The sequence below is a fragment of the Ochotona curzoniae genome, unplaced genomic scaffold (assembly GCF_017591425.1).
Source record: "Ochotona curzoniae isolate NIBS_2020 unplaced genomic scaffold, NIBS_Ocur_1.0 contig_3332, whole genome shotgun sequence".
NCBI classification, from domain to species: Eukaryota; Metazoa; Chordata; class Mammalia; order Lagomorpha; family Ochotonidae; genus Ochotona; species Ochotona curzoniae.
Window position 1 is genome coordinate 6,321,556 of NW_024465816.1, and position 22,788 is coordinate 6,344,343.

The following is a 22,788-nucleotide window of genomic DNA, read 5'->3' on the forward strand; positions in this document are numbered from 1 at the left end:
AGGTACAAACTGATACCCCAGAGGTGGACTACAGCTTACATGGCTGATGGCATTTAACACAGTTAAACGTAGTAAGGCAGTTACTTGGACATGGCTGTTCATCCTACTAATCTAGAAGGGCAAAAACTTTTATTTTTTAATCCCCTCTCTCCCTCTCCAAATAGTATCACTTACACTGTCATTACACACAGTTTTAGCCTGACACAGGATGGATGGGCGTTGGTCTCACCACCTATTCAATGATTCCAAACCTCACTCACCTCTAGATAAGTTTTACTCTCCTAATGCGCATTCTCTAAATGAAGGAGGGCCTATTCTAATCAACTTAATCATGTAACTAAAATAAAAATCCAAAATGTGGCAAGGCATTAAAAAACCATGAGTCAGAAAACCAAATAATGCTTCACAAAAAATTTTCTTAATGAAATATGAATGCTTTAAGAAGTAGCATCACCCAATCCTGCCAACATCATATATTTTACACAGAAGTGCAAGTTGAAACTAGACTATTTTAATGTATTATGTAAATCTTCCCCAAATCATACATACAAAGAACACATCTGGAGCTATTCCTTGGCTGGACTTCTCTATTTTGGATGGTTTGAATGTGTTTGAATTTGACGCCACCAAACTGAATTGGAAGATTCCTTTAAAAGCGTATGTAAGGATTGCACAGGCATTTGTTAGCACTGAGAGAGGGACTGACAAGGCCTGGTTCACAAAGAAAGCCACTGGCATGGAGTCTGCTGAGGTCCATCAACTTCTCACGACTACAAATCTGTAAACTTCATATACAAATATTTCAAAAGTCTAATTAGAAGTGGAGAGCGAGATCAGGGGAATTTATGAGGAAGGATAGGTAAGAGGGGTTCGGAACACCAAGTTTCTCTTTTTGGTGAAGTGGTACACACCAGCTGACACTTTTAATTCACATCAAAATGTGCAAATCAGAAATTGTCAGATACTCCTATAAGTCAGTTATAACATTTCCTCTAACCACACACAAAACTAAATATATGTGACAAACACAATAGGGAAATGACAATGATTTTAATGAAAAACAAACAACTAGTTGTATAAATAAGTTTAATTCTATCCTTACAGAATATCAGACTAAAAATGGGTAAGATTTTACTTGACATGTAGGAAATCAGAGCTCTCAGCACACCTGACAAGGTACAGAATGCCAGGCCATTTCTTTCCTGTCAGGCAAAGGCCTACTGGTTCCACTCCTATCAGGCCGTGGGGTCTTCTCTAGGGCAGGTAAGTACTAGTCTAGATGACGCCAACAAAGTCTGTGTTCTCAGCTAGTCCTGTTTGGGTAAACAGGACCGATGGCAGATTCATTAGCACGCTGTACGCCCTTGTGAACCAGGTGAAGCTGACTCTACCGGGAATAGAAACCACTCACTCCCAGGCTCTGTTTAAGGAAGGCAGCGGTTTCTAGGAAACTTGCACAGCTTGTGTCGTAACTGAACACTTCAGTCTCTCAGGACTGTCTGACACCTTTCGAGAAGAGTGTGAAACATTTTTTGCTTTTATGTATACTCTTTTGAAATGCCTCTGATCATATGGAACTACATGAATATATGCATATTATTACAGCAAGAATTAGAAGTGATACGGCTGCCTGCAAAAATTTTACAAGAGTGCTACACTGTGACTTATCAAAGATATAACATACCAATTTTTACTCTTCCTCGCTCAGGACCTTCACCCATAACTAAAATATTAGCAGGTTTCTGTGGAAACAAAATAGTGTTTTTTTTTCAGTAGACAGTAGTGGTTTCTTTTAAATAGACAATATGCCAATATAACATAAATCCACCTTTTAAAAAGCCCTCATTTACTCAAAAATTAAGATCAAATACAGAAGTCACCAAAAAAAGTGTATGTGTATAAATGCAAAGTGGTATGTATGCAAGTTTCAGGGGGCCTAGACATGACACTGCTTCCCCGTGGGGCTAAGGGGTTCCCTGGTCCTTTCATCGGCCTGTTTTCTCTCCCCCGGAGCACGGAACAGAAATCGCTGTGTTGATACCTTCCCACTCTTCAATTATACACAAGGAGCCACTTTTTGGAATTGGAAACATGTATCTGTGTTTAAATTATAGAGAAATTTACTAGTCATTTCTAAAGTTAGTAAGCTAACAGGTATTATTCTGACAAAGACTTGTTTGGTTTGTATTAAAAACAGAAGCTAAATTTAAAGTCAGATTTTACAAAAGTAATATTTTCAATAGTTTTAAACTCTCTGAGAGTAACTGTCATCCACAGTTAGCTACTATGAATTTATTAAGGGTTATTCTCCCTTCAAGGGGGCAAAGAAAGAGGAAGGGAAGAAGGAAGCCATGGCTTTCCTCTGCTCTCCTGCTATCTTTTCCATCTGACTTTAATTCTACCATTCTATGAAACAGTGGAACTAGATTACAAATACACTGACCAAAATAACCTCAAAATCAAATTAAGTGTTTTAATAAAGGCTGGTTACAGTGATAACCACTTCACAGGCTTCCCTAACCATATTTATTGATAGCTATTTATCAATCTGTAATCTGTAGTGTATTGTTTTTTTTGTAGTGTGATACTTCATCAGCTACCAAATATCAGAACATTATTTGCTCTTAGTAAAAAAAAAAAAAATGAGATATTCCTGAGACAGAAACTTACACATTTCAGAGGTTACAAATCTTCATAACTTTTAAGTTAAGAGAACTAGGCACTAGCCAGATTAAAACAATTGCCCTAAGTATAACTAGCAAAATTGGGACAGAGAGAGAATCTACCCTTTCTTTGATAGTTTGGTACCGTCTCCCTAATATACCATTCCAAAAGCAATTCTATGTGGCAACTTTTAAAATTAACATACATCATTATAATAGTAAAAATGTTTTATTCAAGAAAAATGTCAGAATCTCTCTCTCTCACACACACACCCACACACACCCCCTCCCTGCCTGGGGTATCAGGATAAGCACACTACTACAAACAGTCCCTGTGAACTCCATGCAGCTACTGCCCAGAGCAAAGCTTTGTGCACCATGTTAACCCATCAAGACTGGGTTACTCCCTACGGCGTCTCACAGTTCAGCCAAAAACAATGACACATTTCTGAGTCAGTGTGAAATGCTGAAGGGGGAAGAAAAGTTTTCAGGTAGAATCAAGCAGGGCTCTATTTGGCTAAGGGCAAAGGGCGTTCTCTCAATTCACAACAAGACTTCAGGAACAAACTTCATGCTTATGCTAGAACTCTGTCCAGGGCAGGACTTCCTGTTTAAGGAGGTATTTAACACTCAGATACATTTCTTACTCTTCATCCCTTTTTTAATTTCTTGCCATCAAATACAGCATTCTGTACTGCTGCCAGGGTTATCTTTCTAAAAGATAAGTATGATCGCTTTTCTATGGAAAATTCTACTTTTCCATATTATTATGGAAGAGTATTATAATCTGATTAAATAAAAATAGATACAAAATTATATATATCATGATTACTCAGGTTAAAAAAAAAACTAGTTCCCACAAACAAGACGTGGAAAAGCATTAGAATGATAAAGGTATGAATGAACTTTCTCAAAAATGTAAATGCTTTCACATTACATTTTTAGCGCCATCTAAGCACCACTTGCATCTTGACTGCCCCCTCACTAACCCTGAATACCATTCAATTCTTGAATGTGAACCAAGGCTCCTGCAAGCTGGTTCCTAGCATCTCCAGGTCTATCTTCGCCTGCTCCATGGACTCCTGACACAGGTGGCTTTTCTGGGTTTCACTAGACTACAACTCTTCACAACAATGTCACTGCTATCACTTCCACTCCAAAGAATCTTTCCTCTGCGCTGTGTGGCAAAAGTTGACCATTTGCCATTCCTCAGCCATGAAAGAGGTAACATGAATTATGAATAAAAACAATTTAAACTGCACTCAGTTAAAAGAATCCCTGTCACCACTTCCCTCTTTTCCATCCCAACCCAGAACCCCTCACTTATTCCATAGTCATGAGATGAGAAACTGGTTTACTGTAATTTTCTCAGCACGGGAATTCCCTATTATAAAAAATTGCCTCCATAACTGGCAAAAACAATACACATGAATATATCTCTTACTTTTAAAACACAGGCTCCCACTCACTCCATCAGCTAGGCGAGGTCTGACAAGCCCTGGGATGGGAGGTATGGACCATTTGGCACTAGCCAAGGCACAAAACCCTCTCCTGTTTTTTATTGTAGGTTTTCTATTCTAGAGCCACTGGTTATGATTAAATTTGAAACCTGATGGCGAGTACTGCTGAACACTTTCTCTGTCAAAGTCTGGTCTGGATTTGGGACATGTGGCCAGAACACTAGATAATGATTAAAAATTACTTTGCTAGGCAATTCACTGTCTATTGCATGACTTGAAGCAGGTCTAAGAGCTAAAAGCCCCCTATCAATATGACACTTTTAGCCCGTGTTACTTCTGCTTCTAAGTGAATTCACACTAGATTTGGGCTCACTAGTCATAAGTAAAACGGAGATTGTAGGTGTTGCAATAGGAACATGGTATAACAATGATCGCATCTCCTGTGGTAACATTCCATATGCACCAGGCATGACAGACTAAATCAGTCCACAAATTACTTAAAATTTCTTCTTTTCTAAATCTGATCTAATGGAAAGCTCAAAAGAAAACACTAATGATCAGGACTACACCTATCAGTGTTTCTGCTGCTTATTATTAAGGAGAGCTTCGAAAGATGTGATGTTTAACATTGGTCTTCATATATTAAATACTAAAACACACTGAAGCAATGTTCCTTCCCACAAAACCAATTCTCACAGCTGGCCCTGGGCTGGCCGCAGCCAGGGGTCCCCACGGGGAATACAGGGCCCCTTATTCTGCTGCATCCTAGGCTGAGCACTAGTAGTAACAAATAGGGCCACATTTCAAATTCACGGGCTCTGTCAAGGCACAGGTGGTCCCAAGTGGCATCCCAACAGCTGAGACAAATGCAAGCCCAAAAAATTATCTTCCTGATACAAATTTCTTTACTTTTGTTTGTTACTATCAGGAACTGGAAGTAGTTCTTAATTCCAGAGCCAAAACTTCAAGTAGACAATGGTAATACATGAAGTACATAGTCAGTCATAACTTGCTCATAAATAACCTTATTTTTTATAAACTTTAAACCATAATCACTATCAAGGAACATGGGGAACTTTGCAGGTGGCACTCTGACGAATTATATACGTAATTAAACTCTGTGGCCATTTAGGTCAGAAGCCCAACATGACTGAGAAGCATTGTACCATGGAAAATCTTTCAGCATACTGATGTTAAGCACAAATGATAAGACATGCTGCACTACCTACTGAAAAATGATATCAATCACTGAGATAATACTGCCTGAAGCAATGGGATCTTTTTTATTGTTGTTTTATTTATCCCAAGAAACAAGCAATGAAAAAAGCAGGTTAAACTGTCTTAATGGTTTGCTGCTATGTTCACCCCCAAAATTCATTAATATTTTCTAAATGTCCAGCACTGCAGAGACAACCATTCTTATAGTTTTCTGTTATCCAAAATTTGTCAGGCTGGACAGAGCTCACTGACAATTTTGGCCTACAGCAGGGATGGCAAACTGGTTCCATTATAGACGCCAAATGTTGATGGAAATGGACTGCGGGAATTCTGTTTTAAGAAAGATAAGGGTTTGGTTGACCAAATACCATAAAAATCTAATACCTGTTTGGAAGTGGGGAATTGTGGCAAGTTTGTTAACTTCAAGAACTTTTTTCCAGGGATGAAATGAGTTATTTATACCTTTACTAATGTATCAAAGCAAATTTTAGATTTTGACTCAACAGAAAAATTTTGTTATTGATGGGTCTATGGAAAAATCATCCCATAAAGAACCATTAACCAATGCTTTTCTATGAGATTTGCACAGAATTAGATTTTCATGACCACTGCAAATATCAGTCTGGTAACAAAATTTCTATATACTCAATGATGACCTTTTTTCCATATTTTTGAAAGAACTGATCAGCTCCGACATATCAAGTCTGATCAAAAACTAGAACTTCTGTGCAATTCCAAAATGGATAGCAAATGATTCAGCACATGAAGATACAAAAATGAAATTTTACTTTTATTCAACATAATCTGTGCAGCTATTCTGCATGTGATTCTTCCCTAGTAATTTGCTATTATCACTATTCATTCTGTGATGTCATTTTTTTAGTAATAATCTTAAGTACACTAAAAGTAAACTGCACCACATCAAAAGAATGCATATTTTTAAAAAATGTGTTCATGATTTTTCCTTTTTAGAAAGGTTACAATTAAAGTTACCACAGTTAGTGTTCACTCATTCAACATACGAAGGGCCCATATGTCTCTAGTATGTGATGGCGGGTTACAAAGTCTCTTTCCACAAAGAGAAACCAGGTGTTAGAAAGGGTACATAAACATATAACGGGAAAAACTAAAAACTGTGATAAATGCTATGGAAGAAAAAGGACTGCAACAGAGAGAGCAACATTTGGGGTAAGGTGTTGAAGGAAGGCTTCTCTAAGGAGAGAACGCCCTATGCATGTGTAAGGGATGTGGGCAGAGACATTTTTCAGGCAGAAGGGTTAAGATGACTCTGAAGTGGGAAACAGTTTGGTTTACTCAAAAGGGCATTCCGTAGTACAGAATAATTCCCAGGGGTAAGTGGAAGGAAGGTGAATGCAAAAGCTGATGAAGGTCAGATAACACAGGGTCTAGCTTTTTACCCTACAAAATGAATTTCACAAGAGATTTAAGTAGCAGAATGACATCTGTCAAGAACAGAAAGCTATGTGCAAAAATTGATACAGTCTCTAAGAGATTATTATTTCAACTGTAAAATGAGATAGCCAAAACCAGCAAGATCTCAGCTAACGTGAGCTCACACATATTAGCCCTTTCATTCTGAGTCACATGCAGTAGAGCTGGAGTCTAAAGCAGGCAGCTGGGTTCCAGAGCCCATCCTTTTAACTAATGGGTTACAATGGCAACTAACCACAAGACAGGAGAAAATTACATCTCCTACATACCACTCTACCACTCTGCTAGTGAAATTGGTGTCTAAAAATCTGTTTAAAATGCAGACTATGTATGCATAGCAAAGCCAGGAGCAAAGAGCCAGGAACTCCATGCCAGTCTCCCATGTGGGAGGGGGGGCCTAATCACTTAAGCCCTCACCTTAAGCCTTCTAGGGTGTGCATAAGCAAGAAACTGGAACCAGGAATGGAGCCATGATCAGAACTCAGACATCCCAATATGGAATGTTGGCAACATAAGAGACATCTTAATTCATAGGCACAATTAATAATTCACTCTAATGGTATATTTTTCAATTGATGACATCTAACAGTTAAGAAAACACTTCTGCTTTTTCTGGTTTTATTTTGCCTTCAGAGAATACAATGCTGAATCATGCCTCTGTCAATACTGCTAACATACTTTCCTATCTTCTAGTACATAACACATAAATATTCAAAATGTTTACTGAAAAAAAAAATACTGTGTATATCCCTAAATACTATGGTACTATACTGCATTACATTGCTTTAGTCTATACTTCGTATTTCTATGAAAAACTTGTCAAAATCTAATAGAAAATTGCCAAGGCACATAATTACACATATATTAAATAAATCACAAGGTCTTTGCTGTATTTCTACTGTTTAAATCCTTCCACTGGAAAATACGTTTTTGACATTTTGAAATGAGATATACTTAATCTGATGTGACAATAACTTCTTTTTCTGTATTCCAACAGGAGATGTTAGATCAGTAATTCTCCATCTTTCTTACCCCTTGGGGGAAAATCATGAGGCTGGACCCAGCACTGTGGTCTAGAAGCGGCTAAAGTCCTTGCCTTGAACACACCAGGATCCCATATAGGCGCTAGTTCTAATCCTGGCAGCTCCACTTCCCATCCAGCTCCCTGCTTGTGGCCTGGGAAAGCAGCCGAGGACGGCCCATAAGCCTTGGGACCCTGCACCAGCGTGGGAGACCTGGAGGAGGTTCCTGGCTCCTGGTTTTGGATTGGTGCAGCACCAGCCATTGCGATCACTTGGGGAGTGAATCATCAGATGGAAAATATTCTTCTCTGTCTCTCCTCCTTTCTGTGTATCTGACTTTCCAACAAAAATAAAACAAATCTTAACAAAAAAGAAAATGAGGATGTTGCTCAGAACATGAGGAGTATAGCATGTGGTGCACAATAAGGTTTCTGGGATGGCACTACAGCACAGCGGGTTAAAGTTATCACCTGAGGCATCCCACATGGGGAAGGTTTTGTATCCCAGCTGTTTTATTTTTATGCCAGCTCTCTGCATAGCAGACCCATATGAACCTCCTGGTTTAAGTTTGGCTATTGTGGTCTTCTGGGAAGTAAATCAGCAGATGGAAGATTTCCGTGTCTCCCTCTCCTTGATTCTTCAAGTAAATACATCTTACAACCAACAAAAGTCTGAAAAAGCGAGGTCATCAGCTTTTAACTGAGTAACTCTGACCTGTGTTTCTTTGTCTACATAATGTAGATAAAAAATAATTACAGTAACATTGCACAGATCAAATACAGTGCACATAAAAGGTTTAACATGATGCCCAAAGCACTATGTACATTAGAATTATACTAAAGCTATCACTGTAATCTGTTAACAATAACTCACCATCGCACTAATTCTTAAGTAACTTCTAGGGCAGTAGGTAAGGGTGGTAGAACATAAGCACAAATGGATGATGTTCCTAAGATAAATTTTCTAAAAAATTTTTAAATTATTTGAAAGGTAGAGTTATTGAGAGAGAGGAAAAGAAAGAGAAACAAGAGAGATCTTTAATGTGCTGCTTCACTCCCCAAGTGGTTGCAGCAGCTGGGCTGGGATCAAGTCAAAGCCAGGAGTTGGGAGTTGGGAGCTTGGAACTCCACTCAGGTCTCCAACTATTCAAGAAATTAAAATCACTTTCCCAAGTCTAATACAATCATAACAGCAAAAGAAGATAAAGGCAACGTAAACAGATTACTATCCAATCTTTTATGAATATAGATGAAAGGGAATCTAACAGTGACTGAAAATAAAGAAAAGATGTGTTGGTCACACTAATGCAAAGACTGTTCAATATCAAAAACAAAATGAAACCTTCTAAATACAATAATACATTAACAGAATAAAGGGGATTAACCTTCTGATCATCTCCAGATCCAAGAAAAAAAGCATTTGCTAGAATCTATTCTTAATTTAGGAAAAATTAGGCATAAGACAATATCTTTAATTTACTCATCAATAAATTTTCAGAGTAAACATCCTACACAACAGTGAAATTTAGGATTAAAGATACTGTAAGAGTCATAGGAAACAATTTCATTCCATGGACTCCAATTTTCAGCTTCCACTGCAAATTTTAGTATTATGACACTGGCACTGGTGTCACATTTTCTTTCTTGCTGTTATACACAAAAGAGTAGCTTCTAGTTTTTGCATGTGAAAGACACAATATAATGTGTTTGGGGAAAGAATCTGAAAACAGCAATCTCCCAAGGAGAAAACCACTGAGGAATTTTAGGCAAGAGAGTTACATGAGGGCCAGCATGGTGGATCAACACACTAATCTTCTGCCTGTAGCACTGGCATCCCATATGGGAACTGGTTCTAGTCCTAGCTGCTCCATTTCCAATCATGCTCCCTGTTAATGGACTGGGAAAGCAGCAGAGCATGGCTCAAGTCCTTGGGCACTGCACTCAAGTTGGATAACCGGAAGAAGCTCCTGGCTCCTGGCTGGAAATACGCTCAGCTCCAGACATGGCGGCCATTTGGGGAGTGAACTAGTAGATGGTAGATCTGTCTTTCCTTCTCTTTGTAAATCTTCCTTTCAAATATATAATAATAATAATTACTTAAAAAAAATGAGAGTGACATGATGTGATTTATTTTCTAGAGGATTTATTCTGATTAGAGATATGAACCCAAACAAAATAAGTGGGGAAGACTGATGGAGTTTTTGCAGTATTCTAGGTGGCCTACATGAGGGGGAGTGATAGAAATGAATGAAGCACATGGCAATTAGTGGAGTCCAAGACACTGACCTGTGTAGAATGTGAGGTCAGCCTACTGCAGTGCAAATGGGCAAATATTAATGAATTGAAAATGTGACAATGCACCAGTGGACATCATGATGCCTATGCCCTGGCAACAGAATTCTAGAATCTCCTTGTTAGTTGGCACTTGATCTCCCATTCTGATTCATGGATATTGGGCTGTGATTATTTCAGAATCCCTGCCAAACTTACTCTTTCATCTATCATATCCTCTTCCTAAAGCCTCTCCTCCACAAAATTAAAAATTCCAGTTTACTACTCTTTGTGGAAGTCACTGAGTGGCTGATGAGAACAAATGCCAACTGTACTACATTCAAACTGGAGTTACTTATCTTCCTCTATGCAAGACACAGAGACAGAGATGTATCCAGGCACTGGATCATTCCCCAAATGCTCACAAAAGATATGAGTGGGCTAGGATAAGATCCAGAAGCAAAATTTCAACCTGGGCCTCACACAAGGGTGGTAAGACACAAAACAGTTGAGCTATGCTCTGCTGCCTCCCATGATGCATTAACAAAAGCTGCATCAGCAAAGTAACTGGGACTCAGACAGGGCACTCCAATATGTGTGTCTTTAGTGGCAGCTTAATTTACTGCATGGCACACGTGCCTCTAAGATATATTTCAGAAGACAGACTCTGTTTATTCAATAGGTTATTTATCATGTACCTAATATCTACAATGAAAAAGCAGAAAACAAAATAAAGTTTTCCACCCCTAAGGCAACTTGATGATGGATCAGAAATGTATTTAATAAATATTTATTATGTGCCATGGTCCTAATGTTTGATATGAATTTCTACTAAAAAGAAAGTTACAGATCTGGCCCCTTTTAAACATGAGGCTGCATCAGAGAGGGCAGCCTTTCCCAATGCTGCACACTGAAGTCAAAGACCAAGACTCAATAAACCCCAGGCACATTTTTACAAGGGCTTAATTTCTCTTCATCAACTTACGATGACAGAAAACCTCTATTCAAGATTAAATAACCCGAATTTCTTATGCCTCCTTATTTTTCCTCTTAGCGTTTCCTCAAACCCACATTAACAACAGTTTGTGTTAATCACGGGGTGGTGGGACTGGGGTGGGTGGGAGGCACGGAACCACAAGACCAAAGAGAGGGCCCACAGCATGAGTGCTACGGATTCCAACACTGACCCTCCCTTCTAAGAGCACAGCTGCGCAGCAGTGTCTATCTCAGGAAGACAGAACTAGTCACACCGGAAACATTCAAGCTGGTTATTTCAGCAGATGTTACACTAATAAAGCATGGGAATGGCCACTCTGGCCACTCGAAGACAAACAGCAATGGTAGGCTCCATAAGTCATGGAAGCTAGGAAAACAAAACATGACTTAATTTTAAATATACAAAGATGATCGTATAAACAGACGTTTGCTTAAAGAGTTAAAAGCCTAATCATCTTTTGTAATTTTTCAAATAGTTACCTTCAGCTGTACTGACCTGAATTATAGGCCTCCTTGTGATTTGGAAAGACTGGAAATTCAAAATTCAGACTAACTTTACAGACTCAGATAATCCAGGTTAGAAAACAGCTAGTAGTACTCAGATCACATGCTCATTAGAGTATTACTCTTAAGGTATGGTAAAAATACGGATGCAAATTACATGGGAAATAAATAAAAATGGACACATATCATTATAACAAAGTGACTGCTACACAAAGGAAAATAAATTCCAGTTTTACTGGTTTGGTTATGGACAGGAAAAGTTAAACATTTTTCTCAGGGGCCTGGCGCCGTGGCCTAGCAGCCAAAGTCCTCGCTTTGAACGCGCCGGGATCCATATGGGTGCTGGTTCTAATCCCAGCTGCTCCGCTTCCCATCCAGCTCCCTGCTTGTGGCCTGGGAAAGCACTTGAGGATGGCCCAAAGCCTTGGGACCCTGCACCAGTGTGGGAGACCCGGAAGAAGTTTCTGTTTTCCTAGCTTTGGATTGGCGCAGAGCCGGTCGTTGCAGTCACTTGGGGAAATGAATCATCAGACGGAAGATCCTCCTCTCTATCTTTCCTCCTCTCTGTATATCTGACTTTGTAATAAAAATAAAATAAATTAAAAAAAAAATTTTAGCAGTGAATTTTAAAACCATTACTGATTTTAGATATAATCATAAATGAGCAAACTATGAGTTTTACCATATCTAAAAAATTCCTATGTGGTGACATACTTCCAGAAATTTATATAACACTTTGAACTTTTGGATTGAACTAATTCTGAAATATGACTAGCTGCTTGTGTTTATTTTTATAAAACTTTCACTCTTGCCCTCTTACGTAATCATTTCCCATTTAGCTTATATCCAGGAAAGAGATAAGGCTGTTAACAAAATTCATGGGCCTACTGGGCATAAATGACTTAAAATAGGCTTAGATAATCACCACAGTTGAAAATAAGGGAAAATCTAATCTAATCTAGCTTATATTTAAAGATCAAATAGCTTCTTAATCTTCAGAGACCTGGAAAATAATGCTCTATTATTAGAAAATTTGATTAGAATATTAATTTTTATGTACTCTCACAATTTTATCCAAAGACTTCTGCATTCCTCTTTGGAAAACCATCTCTTGGTAGCTACCTTTCAAATAAAACAAACCAATCTTTGAAAAAAAAGTTATAACACTACGCTATTTTATGTGATTTAGACACTTGACTAAGAGTCACAATTCAGAATAAGTATAAGTAATTTACAAATCATCTCACATTTTTATTAACAACTTGCAACCTGCCTATATAAACATGTGCTACTTATAGCCATGATATTTACTACAACAAATGGGGCCACTTTTTATTATTTATAAACTATTAGAACAGCTGCCCTTCATGCAAGCTTAATTTCAAAATTACACAAATATATAAATGGCACTTATCCAGAAACCAAGTAGATAATCTACAATCAATGTGTGTAGCGAGACAAAACTGTCCAACTAGTCATTTAAGTAAATATATTTTAGAATAAGCAAAGTATTTATAACATTAAATTAATGCAAACTAAAGATTAATCAGATGTTAAGAAGCCCATGCTTTATAATGGATATAATCTTACTGTTTTATTTTGAAGTTAATTTATGCAATCTCTAAAATTCCCAATAAATAAAGTAAATCTGATGTGATGAGCAATAATCAAACCTGACAATTAACTAAGTATTTTTCTTCCAGAAAGTTCTGTGAAGAACCAAATTTATGTGGCCAATGTTGCGGTGCAGCAACGTAAGAGCTTTCTGCGACACCAGCATTCCACATGGCATGGGAACAAGGCCAGAAGGAAGGAAAGGAGGGAGGGAATGAGAAGAATCACTGTGTTCCTGACACTTGCTTCAAGGGAGCGATAATCAGAGCACACGAGGCAAGGACAGGGGCTAGACCGACCACAGGCTCCTTTCTCCCGTCCTTTGTGGTTTTGCCATTTTCAGCAAATGGATAACCTCACGTTCCTTTCTGTTAGGCTTTTCTTTGCTCAAGAATTTACTGGTATCTATTTTCAGATAGGAAGTTCTTGTATGGCTCCTCACCCCCCGCAAAATAACCATGATTCTGTAATCATTTTCACTAAAACCACACTAAATATTATCGATAAATTTAAATAGTACACGAAATATGCGTTTTACTCAGTTTTAAGTCCAAATGGAAACATATTTTTTTACTAGGGTGCGACAATAATGTATATTAACTACTACGTTAGGTAACTGGAAGGATATTAAATAAAGTGAAACTTCTAAATCATACCACCCACACCCAATCTTAGAAAAGATATCCTCCCTGAGCTACTGCTACGCAAAGCAATTCTCAGCGGCAAGCAGTTTGCAAGAAATTTTAATCTGCTTACATAAATGTGGAGCTAAATATTTTCCAAAGATTGGAATTCGAGTTTTTTTTCCTTGATGTTCTTCTTTTACTAACTGTAGCAAATATCATCTAGGAAAAAATTAGTGTTGTTGCTTTCAAATTTTTTTAAGCACAACCCCCTGGGGGAAAAACATTCAATATGATATGAGAATATTAACATATGAACATGTATAATGGAATAAAAGTATTATGAAACAATAACTGCCCTTAATTTATTCAATACACTCAAATCTCCTGTATTCCACAAGTATTTCATTAAAAAAACAAAACAAAACATGGCTTGTATCATGAATCCTTGATGCCCTTATGATTGCAATGTAAGAAAACATTGGCGCAGAGAAAAATTGAGCAGCCCAGTTCCGCTACAGTGCTGAGTAACGACATGTGATCTAACCTCTCTGCTTCTGTTTCTCGATTTATGTTAGAGTTCCATATACAGTAAGAAAATGTAAGTCTAACAAAAACAAAACACCATAACTATAAACAAATCTTAGCATCCATTAGCAAAAGTAATAAACCAGACAATTTTTCATTTTCCCAACATGATTCCAACAGGTCATGAAGCATGGATGTGGCTCAGTGCTTAAGAGGTCACTGAGGATGACTGCATTCCCTTTAGGAGCATCTGGGTTCAAGTCCCAGCACCCCTTTCTGCTTATGCACCCTGGAAGGCAGTAGATTATGGCTCAAATAGTTAGGTCCCTGCCATCCATGTGACAGGACTAGATTATGGTTCCTGGCTTGGGCCAGACAATGCCCACTGTTGTCAGGTCCTGGAGAATCAACCAAACAGATGAAATATCTCTGTGTCTGTTCTCTGCCTGTCAAATAGTCATAAACAATCAAGGCATTAAGAAAATAATCAAGGGCAGTCACTGAGACACAGGGAATTAACCACCCACTGCTTGAGAAGCCAGCATCCCGTACTGCAGTGCTAGTTTGAGTCCTGTTGGATTTACTTCTGACTTGGTTCTCTAACACCGCACCTGAGAAAGCAATGGATGATGTCCCAAGTACCTGCACCGTCACTCACGTGGGAGACAGGATTCTTGGCTTGAGCCTGCCTGGGATCTGGCTGCTGCAGCCATTTGGGGGCATGAACCGTGTATGCGAGATCTCTATTTTCTGTCTCTCTCTAGACATTTGGGGGAGTAAAACCATGGATGGAGGGTTTCTGTCTTTCCACTTTCTCTGACACTCTTTCAAATAGATAAATAAATAAAAGGAATTAGATTCCCAATGCCATCAATAACATCATGCTACCCCCAATACATCGTTAGATTCTCTGATAAAGTTGAATCCTAAGAAATTTGACTTTTACTCCGAAGTTCAAGATTTTTATATTATTTAGTAGCTAAAAAACTAGCACATTTTTCTCCAGCGGAAGCTGAAGTCCCAGCAAGTAATTTCAAGTTAGCAGGCACAATTAAAATAAATTGCAGGACAAAAGCAGTTTCAGGAGCCAGCACACTGGCTCAACAGGCTAATCTCCCACCTGTAGCACTGGCATCCCATGTGGGCACCAACTCCTGACCTAGATGCTCCAATTCCCACTCAGCTCTCTGTTTATGGCCTGGGAAAACAGAGAAAGGCCCAAAGCCTTGGGACCCCACATCTGCGAGGGAGACCCAAAAGAAGCTCCTGGCTCTTGGCTTTGGATCAGCTAAGGAAAGCCATTCTCTGTGTCTCTCCTTGTCTCTCTGTTGCTCCTCTCTGTAAATCTGCCTTTCCAAAAAAAAAAAAAACAATAATAATAATAATAATAATAATATTTTTTAAAGTTTCAGATTAAAAAAAAGCCAGGTTACACTCAAATGGCTGTAACTAGCATCTTTTAGATGTGCTCCTGCAGTAGCCTGTACCTCACATCATGCATTACACTAACACTGCCCGACCGGGATACCTTTGACAGAAATCTATCTTCACAGTCTAATTTTTCAGAAATGTTTGCAATGATATAAAAATCAATTTGCAACTAGTTTAGGTCAGGAGTAACCAAAAGAAGCTGCAACAGTTGTCAAAGCTCTCTAATTTTTAAAATTTTCTTTTCAGCAGCTGTCCTTAGACATCAGAACTCGAGGTTCTTTGGCCTTTATTCGGAAGGCATGGCAACACTGGCCATCAGGATATCAGGTCGAAGGCCTCAGCTCCCTTCCCTCAGGCTTTGCCTCAATCAGCCATGCAGCCAGTCCCCTTGATTCTACAGCACATTGTAGAACTTCTCAGCATCTTCAACTGTGTAAGCCAATTCCTCTAAGAAACCTATAGTGTGTGTATATCAATTTATCTATCTGTTCATTTGTTTGTCAACTGTATCTTACATGGTTGTCTCTGAAGAACTTCAATACATCTAGTCAACAAACATCAATGGTTTATAGACTAGTTATATAACTACTAATCTACTTTTAATTAATTTTCTTAGAACATCTAATTCTTTAATACTGATTTTAAAATAATCCATTACTAACATCTAATATTAACATTAGACTACAGTCAAAATTTTTAACAAAAAGCATAAAACACAATCAATGATGAACAACTGCTAAAAACAGAAAGACTACAATACCCTGGAACTATGGTCTGGTAAAAGATTAATCAGTTACATGTAATGTACAAGTTAAATACAGTTGTAGCTTACAACAAGCAGGTATTTCCACCTTGCCTGCAATTCACAATAATTTTCACACAAGGAACCTAATGGTATTTTAGGATAAAATGAAGGTTGGCAGACTATTATGGTGATGTCTCAGTGTTAGCACTAAGAGAAAAAAAAAGGGAATAAGTGACAAAAATAACAGAATAAATGAAATGGGAAAGGGTAATCAGTTTGTCAAGTAGAAAAAAAATTCCAGATGTGAAGAAATGATGAGAGATCAACAGATCAGCATCATTTGTTGAATAACCTGTGAACTGAATTCTTCTAGGCAGTAAAATGAAGGCCAACTGTGAAATGATTTATAAAGATTAAAATGAAAGAATTTAAAATTTAAAATATGAATGGAAAAGCAATTTATATATGCAATTTTTCTGTGGTAAATCATAACAGATATTATAAAAGAGAAACACCACAAGGAGTGTGTATGTTTACATGAGGAAATAACAGAAATAATCTAAGACTCTCCTTTGGGCATCATTTACTTTGTGCTACAGTGAGCTGGTTCATTCTTTAAGCAAACATAAGTAGCACTATATATGCACTGGCTATTTTTGGAGTATATCTTGGTAGGCATTGGAAGGGATACAAACAAATTAAACCACAGTTGCTTAATCAAATAAATAACATTATCAAAACTAGTAAGCACCCCTGAGTAGTTCAGGGTAACTAATTTTGGTTATAAATATTTTCATTTCAAGCTAGCATGGCTAGTAAGAGTTTGTAGATGATGCAGCATGAGGAAAACCCGAGAAGATAAACAGAATTCCCTACAATGGAAATGAAAGGCAAAGGGGATGCAAACATCAGGGCAGCATCTTGGTTGTCAGAAAAATAAGTTTTAAAAGAAAATGGGGGGCCCGGTGCGGTGGCACAGTGGTTAAGGTCCTCGCCTTGCACACCCGGGATCCAATATGGGTGCCGGTTCTATCCCAGCAGCCCCGCTTCCCATCCAGCTCCCAGCCTGTGACCCCAGAAAGCAGTCGAGGACGGCCCAAAGCTTTGGGACCCTGCACCCATGTGGGAGACCCGGAAGAGGCTCCTGGCTCCTGGCTTTGGATTGGCACAGCTCCAGCCATTGCGGTGACTTCAGGAGTGAATCATCGGATGGAAGATCTTCCTCTCTATCTTTCCTCCTCTCTGTATATCCGCCTTTCCAATAAAAATAAATAAATCTTTAAAAAAAAATGAGCATGGAGTCTAGATTTTACTGCTTCAGGCTTTACTTGGATTTACAAATAATGGCAGTGTGCTGCAAATATTAATTTAGCACAGCTTTATTCCTTGCAAAGGAAAATTTTCCAGAATTAAAAAAAAAAAAATCCTCAATTCTTATTACAGGCCAGACTGAGTGGCAGGGCATCAGTGCTTAGTCACAACACAGGCACTGGTGGTGAGAATGTTCGCACCCCTCAGCCAGAGCGTTTGAACTCTATCCAGGAGGAAGAGTTCAGACAGAACTGACACCTCCAAATAAGGCTTCTATGCACCAAAAAAATAAAAAACAATTTCACTGATTCATATTATCTTATCTGCACAGGTTCAGAAAAAAACACTAAACTAAATGCAATCAGGCTAATGGACTTTAATTTTCTCCTTATTAATGAATCATTTAAACTTACTTTCCCTTGTTGATTTTTTCTTATTTTGATAAAACCCACATTTCAGGGTCTACCAGAAAAATTTAGCGTCTTAACAGTTTTCAATGTACAGTTCAGTGATATTAAACAGTCACAATCTTACACAACTATCACTAACACCCATCTGCACAACTCTTTATTCTGTAAAAATGAAACTCTGAACCCTTTGATGGAGTGAATCCCAGGAATGAGGACTGTCCAGCCCACAGGCTACAGATGCCCTGGCCTGTGAAATCATTCAGTCTGGCCCTGTCAAAGCAATCACAGATTTAATTTTTAAATTGCTAATTCTGCACGGACTGTGAATGATGCTACAAATATCCATTCAGCCTTGACAGAACAAAGGTTCCCCATCTTGCACTAAACAATAACTCTCTGTACAACCCTCTTCCCTCCGCTCTAGCATCTTTCTGGTTTCCATCTTTGTTTGATTCTGACTGTTTCAAGTTCCTCATGAAACTGCAGTCACACAGTAGAATGGCCTCAAGGTTCATCCATGTTGCAGAATGTTGTCAGGATTTCCAGACGTGTGTGTGTGTATCACTGCTCGTTGACCCACTCATACACCAATAGATGCTAGAGTGCTTCCACCCCCTGTGCTATGACAAACAATGCTTCTTAAACAAGGGTGTCAGTATCCCTTTGGGACTCTGCTTTGAATTCTGTGACGTTTATACCCACAAACGGAATTGCTACTAAATCTATTTTCTTTCAAGTTTTAGAGGAAGTGTCAAGTTGTTTTCCATTAACAGTTGTACTATTTTATATTCTCATCAACAAGACAAAAAACTGTACTTTTTTTTAGGCCCCAAATGTAGGCAATGGCCTGTGTTGTACTGTACCTAGGCAAGTTTTACACTACTGGGAGAAAAACAGCTAATAGCTGGCAGGCATCCTGGAGCTGGCTAATGCCAAATCTGTGCTAACTATATCAGTGTGTAAGCATAGTTGCTTATTTTATTTATTTATTTATGTATGTATGTATGTATGTTAAGGTATGTGGGGGATAGATTCTGGCACACCAACAGACGTGGTCTGGGGACCCATACATGAGTATTTGGATCCAGGGTACAATGGTGCTACTTTTAGGATGTCTTATTCACTTAGTATGAAGTTTCATGTGGCAAGTCAATACCTCAACCAAACAGGGAAATGCATAGCATGAGATATACATGTTGATCAGTTAAAGTCACAATCACCACTTTCTACCAAAACTTGACTGAAAATAAGCAAAGACGACAACGAATAACTAAAATTTGTTCTGATTCAGTAAATATCTCATTTGAAAATAGTAATAAATACCTGATGAGATGGGATGACAAAACTTATGTGCATAGCTTCTGGCAATATTATTGAGTAAACATAGCATTCTAATGTATTTGCATTAGTGTCACATGTAAAACTTATAGTTGTCAATATAAATACTCTAAAGTTTAATGTTCAGATGGCAGGAAAGTGCTCATTGTATTAAAACAGCTTATTCCTTCAGAACTAAAAAATGTAGGTGATAGGCACCGAAACTAGTACTTAGCTTAGAAGCACAGGGTCTCATTTTAATAACTTGGTTTAGTGAATCTTGTGCCTGAGATAGACAGAAGGATTAAGTGCTTAAAAGAACCATTAAAATCACACACTGGGGTCATTAGAAATGGAGGCAGCACTAGACATTACACTTGGTGAATGCTTCAGATAGACTAACACACAGCAGTGACATATCAAGATGTTTACAACACCGGGGTGGTTTGGTTCATTAAGAGGATTGTTTTTATTAATGGTTATTTAGAATGGCCAAACTATGGTAACAACACATAGTAACCACTTGTAAAAATGATGTATTATCTTTAAGTCATATACAGACACTCAACTATACTTAGGGTATACCGATCCCCAAGTACTCAAGTATTCTTTTCTTGACACGTATCTGAGACTTCCAAAATGACCCTTACACTATATTTTTTCTATGTTTAAGCCACATCAAAAAAGACCTTTACCAAAAGATAAAATCAAGCTTCATATTTATTTTCATTACTGAAGTTAATACTGACTCTATTCCTAAAGGTCAAATTTTTTGTTTCATTAAAAGCCAAAGGATTTGTTGTATTTTCTATAAATCCTTTGTTAGTAATACAGTCTAATTCCACTAACAATGGAGCTTGCAGAAGGAAAATATTTCAGCTATATTCCTGCTATGTTACTAGTTCCAACTTAAATGCTTTGTAGGCATGAGGACTGAAGATATTAAATGTACTTTAATGCAAATTCCTAAAGCAGATGAAAGAAACAGGGGCTGATATTATGGCTCAGAGTTAAGCAGCTATCTGCCATGCTGGCATCCCACACGGTTGCCAATTTGAGTTCTGGCTGCTCCAGAAGACAACTGCAGAATACCCGTGTGGGAGTCCTGCACGAAGCTCCCTTTGGTCTGACTCAGCTGTTGTGGCCATTTGGAAGTGAACTTGTGGATGACACCTGCCCCTCCCTCTCCATAATTCTTTTAAACTGACAAATAAACGAGAGAGAGAGAGAGAGAGAGAAGGAAAAGAAAAAAGGAAAGGAAAGGAAAGGAAAGGAAAGGAAAGGAAAGGAAAGGAAAGGAAAGGAAAGGAAAGGAAAGGAAAGGAAAGGAAAGGAAAGGAAAGGAAAGGAAAGGAAAGGAAAGGAAAGGAAAGGAAAGGAAAGGAAAGGAAAGGAAAGGAAAGGAAAGGAAAGGAAAGGAAAGGAAAGGAAGAAAGAAAGGAAAAAAGAAAGAAAGGAAGAAAGAAAGAAAGAAAAAAACAAAGAAAGAAAGAAAGAGAACGAAAGAAAAAGAAAATGAACAAGCAAACTAGAAAATGTGTCACTGAAGCAGCTTCTTTGAAGGTCAACCCACAGTAGCTTGGAAAGAATGTCTTGTGTAAAGGTTAAGTTCCACCTCTCTACTTTCAAATCTACAGGATTTTTCAATGCACACATGAGATTACAGATAAAAATCATATCCTCTGGCACCATGCTGACATGTGAAATGAACATCCTGTCAAAAACTTCACTATAGTTACTACCCTTGCTAAGGAAAGCACAAACAGCACAGAGCAATTAGACAAAAGAAGGACCAATATTCAGGTTTAAGTAATTTAAATCTATGAAGATTTGATAAATGTACCATGCTAGATGGACAAATAAATAAATAAATAGGGCCCGGCGGCGTGATAGCCTAGCAGCTAAAGTTCTCGCCTTGAACGCACCAGGATCCCATATGGGTGCTGGTTCTTATCCCACTTCCCATCCAGCTCCCTGCTTGTGGCCTGGGAAAGCAGTTGAGGACGGCCCAAAGCTTTGGGACCCTGCACCCGTGTGGGAGACCTGGAATAGGTTCCTTGATCCTGGCTTCGGACCGGCATAGCCTCGGCCGTTGTGCTCACTTGGGGAGTGAATCATAGGACGGAAGATCTTCCTCTCTGTCTCTCCTCCTCTCTGTATATCTGACTTTCCAATAAATAAAAAATCTTTCAAAATAAATAAATAAATAAATAAATAAAAACAAACCCAAACATTGTCACATTAAGATGAGAACCAATTTCCGGCATTTCTACATTCTTAAAAGTTTAATGCACCTGAATATTTAAAGACTTCTAATAACATACTTCATTATGACTATACAGGTTTATGGGTTAACGGGCTACCGCTGGAACAGTGGAGTTTAAAAAGTAACTATACAGAATTAGCATTTTCTGCCTGTTACATGTAAGTGAGTTTTTACTGGGCTCTAAGTTGTTCACAAACATACTCATCTCCAGTTTCCCTATCATCTAATTATCAATCTAAAACAAGTCAATGTTTGTTTATACACTAAAAAAAGGAAACAAAAGCTTAGGAAAGCAAGTGTTTACTTCTATTTTTCTTCATTTCTCTTCAAAATCAATAGGTTTAGATGGAGCAACAAAATCTGACACAAATAAAAATGCATCAAGCGCAGCTTTCTGGTTCAAACTCAACTACAGACTGACTTACCAAATCCCTGTGCAACACCCAGTTAGCATGCAGGTAATGAATGCCATCTAGGATCTGATATAACAGTGACTTCACCATTCCCCGAGGTAATTGAACTGGCTTCTTGTTTGCTTTTGAAGCTCTGTGAAACTTGATTATATGCTGAAAGAAAAAATATACGTATCACTTGAAAAACAAAGCAGGAAAGATAGTTCAGGTATTTTTGTAACAGCAAAAGAAATATTCATGGATTATAAGGATACTTGAAAACATAATCTTTCATATTCTGCTGAGTAGCTCATCTAGCTTTAAAACTTCTTAATAACTGAAGCTAAAACCTCATTTCCTAATTACATGACACCATCTCAAAAATAAATGCTCAAAATACAGATGTAGGAAGCACCGATTTTATTTTTTTAAATACAATTAGAATTTACTGACTTTTGCAGTACAGCTGACTCATACTTGTTACGGACTGTGAAGAACACTGTGGGGCTGACATCTGTGGCACAGTGCAGCAGGCTGCTGACTGACACACCAGCATGCCACACAGG

At 38.2% G+C, this 22,788-nt stretch overlaps 1 protein-coding gene across 4 annotated transcripts in view; it reads right to left on the bottom strand.

Annotated features, from left to right (window-relative positions):
- CDK8 (cyclin dependent kinase 8) overlaps positions 1-22,788 on the bottom strand; it is a 95,827-nt gene that overhangs the window by 18,806 nt on the left and 54,233 nt on the right. For 3 of the 4 annotated variants that reach the window (XM_040979862.1, XM_040979861.1, XM_040979863.1), the window contains exons 4-5: positions 22,256-22,396; positions 1,685-1,742 (exon numbers count right to left, since the gene is read on the bottom strand). In XM_040979862.1, coding sequence (XP_040835796.1) covers positions 1,685-1,742; positions 22,256-22,396 — 199 coding nt within the window. Of the gene's footprint in view, positions 1-1,684; positions 1,743-22,255; positions 22,397-22,788 lie in introns of those variants that run through there. The other variant, XM_040979864.1, reaches the window with a different exon arrangement.